The sequence below is a fragment of the Leopardus geoffroyi genome, chromosome C2 (assembly GCF_018350155.1).
Source record: "Leopardus geoffroyi isolate Oge1 chromosome C2, O.geoffroyi_Oge1_pat1.0, whole genome shotgun sequence".
NCBI classification, from domain to species: domain Eukaryota; kingdom Metazoa; phylum Chordata; class Mammalia; order Carnivora; family Felidae; genus Leopardus; species Leopardus geoffroyi.
Window position 1 is genome coordinate 12,273,677 of NC_059333.1, and position 4,335 is coordinate 12,278,011.

Genomic DNA, 4,335 nt, shown 5'->3' on the forward strand with positions numbered 1-4,335 from the left:
CGCAGGGAAAAGAAAAAAAAAAGTTCCGGATTAGGCGTCGGAAAATCAAATTAACAAGAGACGTGTGAGAAACACCCTGTTGGTGGGGGTGGGGGTGGGGTGGAGGTTGGCGCGGGGAGACTAGTCCAACAACCCCTTAATCTTTTTCCAGGGTGGAACCCACGAAATGGTTCCCAAATCCGGTTCCGAGGGCTAGCGCCCTGCACCTCCCCCCACCCACGCGGCTCGCACACAGCCGACGGACTTGTCACTTTTATTTAAAATCTCAACACTCGATCATTTATTTCGTTTTTGCAACCAAACAAGTAATAAATATTATTTAGCACTTTTTTTTTTCTTTTTACAAAAATAAAACAGATGATACACTCTCTGCAGGACCGCGAGCGGAGGAGAGATGTTACGCGGCAGACGCTGTAAAGCCCGGTACCGCAACGCGCGGGAGGCGCCCAGGCAGTTCTCGGAGGCCGCGAGAAGCACGTGGGAGAGTTTGTCATTCGTGTTAAACGTGGCAAAAAGAAACCGACATATAGGAGGCCAGGCTCAGACTCCGGTGGGGCTGGCAGTCACGTGAGCAAACAGCTTCGCAGCAGCACTGGCCTCATTATTGATAATATATTTACACACCCAAGAAAGAAAAACCTCAAAAGCCAACAGAACTCCCAGGTAACTCCAACCACATTCACAGCAACAGCCTTTGAGTTCCGTCAAACCCTCGGGTATCAGAATGACTGCCCCCAGTCGGGCAATAAACCAAATCACTTTGTGCTTACAGACGGAAAGAATGGGGAGGCAGGGAGGGAGAGTCTATCTGAAAATAACTAAAAAAAACCCCAAAAAACAAAAACAAAAACCGCCCCCAAAGTCGACAGTTTTAGATTATTCCAACCCACAAGTGGTTCTAGTCTGACTTTCTAGAAGGCCTGCTTGTATTGTTGAATACGGAACATAGATTTATTTAAAAACAAAACAAAACAAAACAAAACACCACACCCTCAAAAGCAATAGGGGCGACAGGCAGGAACCGCAGTAGTTCTCAGACAGTTGTGGGTTTACCCACATTGGACGAGACCGTCAATGCTTCTGGTACCGGATGCCAATTTTCAGCTAGCTCGTAGCCCCTGGCTCAGGGCCAGAGACGACCCTTGAAGGCGAGGCCTGACGGCCGCTCCTGGAATACAGCTTCTCCCAAGTCTCCTACCCGCCAAGAAAGGAGGAAGGAGAGGAAGTCCCCAACGCGGTCCTCCCTCCTCCTCCTCCTCCCCCATGTAACGAAGGGCTGCCAGGGCCGAGCGCGGCCCGCATCCTAGAAGAAACCACCAATTTAAGAATCACTTTTTTTGGAAGTGGGAGGGGGGAGGGAGGGTGTCGAGGGAGGGGCGCACACAGCCGTGCCTTTTTTTACAATGGTTTCTTTCGGAGCAGCGCTGTTTAAAGCCAGAGAGGGCTGCACCCAGAGCGCACGGCCCTGTCACTCCCCACTGTCCGGTGCGCGCCCCCCAATTGCTTCGGTTCCCCAGTGCTGACGTCCTCATCATTGCGCCCCACCCCCACCCCCAGCCCAACGTCCTGTGATCTTGGGAACTGAGCTCCCGGGCCCCAGTGCCGGCCAGGCCTCGCTTCCCCGCAGCCCCCGGGTCCCTCCGTTCGCCAGAACGCGCCGGCGGCCGGCAGCTCACTTGGCGTCGGAGGTGAGGCGCGGCAGGCTGCCGGCCCCCATGGCCGACACGTGGTGGTGCGGCGGCGGCACCTGGCACATGCTGCAGGGGCAGGGCATGCCGCCCCAGTGCTGGAAGCCGCCGCCGCCCCCGCTGCCGCCGCCCCCGCCCGCCAGCGGGGCCGCCGCCGCCGCCGCCGCCGCCGCGGACGGAGACTTGAGCAGGCCGTGCGGGGGCCGAATGGAGCCGACCGACGACAACCCGGAGCCGGGCAGGGAGGCGCTGGACACCGCGGCGGCGGCCGCGGCGGCGGCGGCGGCGGCCGCCGCGGGAGGCAGGATGGGGTGGTGAACCGCGGGGTGGTGCGCGGCGTGCGCGGCGGCCGCGGGGTGCGCCGTGGCGGCGGGCAGGGGCGCCGAGTGCGCCAGGCCGCCGCAGGCCGACGGGTGGAAGCCCGCGTGGTGGCCGCCGTAGATCTCGCTCACCAGTCGCTTCATCTCCTCCAGGGAGTTGGTGAGCATGAGGATGTAGTTGCGCGCCAGCAGCAGCGTGGCGATCTTGGAGAGCTTGCGCACCGACGGGCCGTGCGCGTACGGCATGACCTCGCGCAGCCCGTCCATGGCGATGTTGAGGTCGTGCATGCGCTTGCGCTCGCGGCTGTTGATCTTGAGGCGTAGCTGCTGCAGCTCGGGCTCCGTCATCTGCTTCTTGTCCTTCTTGGTGGACGACGCGGCCGCCGACGATGCGGACGACGAAGTGCTGGACGAGGCTGACTTGAAGCCGCCGCCGCCGCCGCCCAGCTTGTCCCCGGGGTGCGCGCCCGCCGCGCCCATGGCGCCGCGCAGCTCTGCGCTCAGCTCCGGAGGGCCGTCGCTCGGCGTGGACGAGGACACCGTGCCCCCCGTGAAGCCGCTGCCGCCACTGCCTTTGCTCCGGGCCGGCAGAAAAAGGTCATCGGGCTCTGGTGACGACGGGCGACTGGACACCAGGCTGGCGTCCGAGTCCATGGCCCCGAGGGATAGTCGCAGCTCTCGCGGGGTCCTCCCTCCCTCCCTCGGCCCTCGGAGCTTTGCGCACGCCTCCTGCGGAGAGGAGAAGAAACAGAAGAGAGAGATCTAGATCGAGCTCGAGGCACTCAGAAAAAGAGAGAGAAAGAGAGAGAGAGAGAGAGAGAGAGAGAAGCTGCTCCCGCCTGCACCGCAGCGTGCGGTCCAGGTGCGGGTGGCCGGTCGTTTTGTGTCCACCTCGCTTCCTTCTAGCGGCAGGCAGGTGCGCACGAAGTAACCTCTCTCTTTCTCTCCCCACTTCCTCAGCTCTCATCCACAGGTTGTTTTATTCCAGGGAGCATTGGAGCCCCTCAGAGAGGGTGGCCTTCTGGATGCCTTCAATTAGGAATCGGGAGGCCGAATCCCCAGGGCTGGAATGGCAAGTGAGGGTTTTTCTTTGGGAAGACGGAGATCTAAATAGAGAAGTATTTATTTGGTTTCTCAAACGCATCGACCTTATCTCCATCGACACCGAGCAACAAACACACAGGCACCCGGCGCCCGCGAGCCTAGATAACGTGCGTCGCGTCCGGGGACCGCGGGGAGCTTGCCAGCCGAGCGGGACTTGGGCAGAAGGAGCTGTGGTCGCTTCGACTTCTGGCTTTTGGGCGAAGGGGGTGCTGCGGTGAGTGTGGGGAGGGTCAGAGCGGCGAAGCCACTCAGGGGAACCGGCGGGCAGGGGCGGGATCGGGGCCCTCTCTAACCGAGCTTCCTGGGTCGCTTGCGAGTTGAGGGGCGTCTGTCCCTGGGATACAGGCTGGGGCTGCTGGGAGGGGGGGGGGCGGGGACACTTACTGTGGATGCAATTAGAGGAGCTCCTTCCCAAAAGCCGCAGTGGAGAACCGGGCTCCGGGCGGTGATGTCGCGTTGGTCTATAATAAGCATCCGCACCTTTCGGGGCTCCGCTGGTTTTTTATAGCCCGGTGGCGGCGGCGACCGCGGCGGCGGTGGCCGAGGCGGGGGCGGGGAACAATGTGCGGGTCCTGGAGGGGCCGCCGCGCCAATGAGCTGGGCCCGCCCGGGGGGCTGGGAAGCTGATGTCATCCGGGCTAATTCCGCTCAATGAAACTCGCCCGGCCCGCACACGCCTCCTCCCCGCGCACAGCCAATGGGCGTCGGCGGCCGGGAGATTCTTGGGGAGGGACTGGAGGAGGAACCCGAGGAGGGGGTGTGCGAGGCGAGCAGGAGGAGGAGGAGGGGTGGGGAGGGCTTGCCGGGGAAGTACCGAGGGCAGAATGCAGTTGAGATAGAGAGGGAGCGTTGTCAAATTTCTATAAAAATACGGTGACCACAGAGTCAGGCTGGAGGATGGCGTGGGCTGGGGGTTCTGCCGACGAACTAACCTGATACCCAAAGCGATCGGATCTTTGGGGATGCGCACGAATAACCCTGGCGATTCAGGCGCTGGGGCTGGAGTCTCCTCCTTTGCTTTTCATCTCCCTCTCTCTGGGTTCTCGTTGCCCGCCCCCCGCCCCATCTCAAGCGTTTCATCAACACGGGGGCATCTGGAACCCCAAGGGTAAACGACAACCAGGCGCAAGTTAAGCACGCTCCTCCGCGGGCGGCTGGTAGCGCCCCCAGCTGGGGGCAGGGCCTCGCGAGGCAGAGGGCAGGGAAGGACCTGGAGCACCTGC

At 61.7% G+C, this 4,335-nt stretch overlaps 1 protein-coding gene across 1 annotated transcript; it reads right to left on the minus strand.

Moving 5' to 3' along the window:
• Positions 1 to 240: 240 nt before the first annotated feature.
• OLIG2 (oligodendrocyte transcription factor 2) lies at positions 241 to 4,088 on the minus strand. Its single transcript, XM_045501517.1, has 2 exons — positions 3,497 to 4,088; positions 241 to 2,737 (listed from the first exon to the last, which is right to left on the minus strand). The coding sequence occupies exons 1-2, from the start codon at positions 3,743 to 3,745 to the stop codon at positions 1,673 to 1,675; spliced, it is 1,314 nt and encodes a 437-aa protein (XP_045357473.1). The 5' UTR covers positions 3,746 to 4,088; the 3' UTR covers positions 241 to 1,672.
• Positions 4,089 to 4,335: the final 247 nt, after the last annotated feature.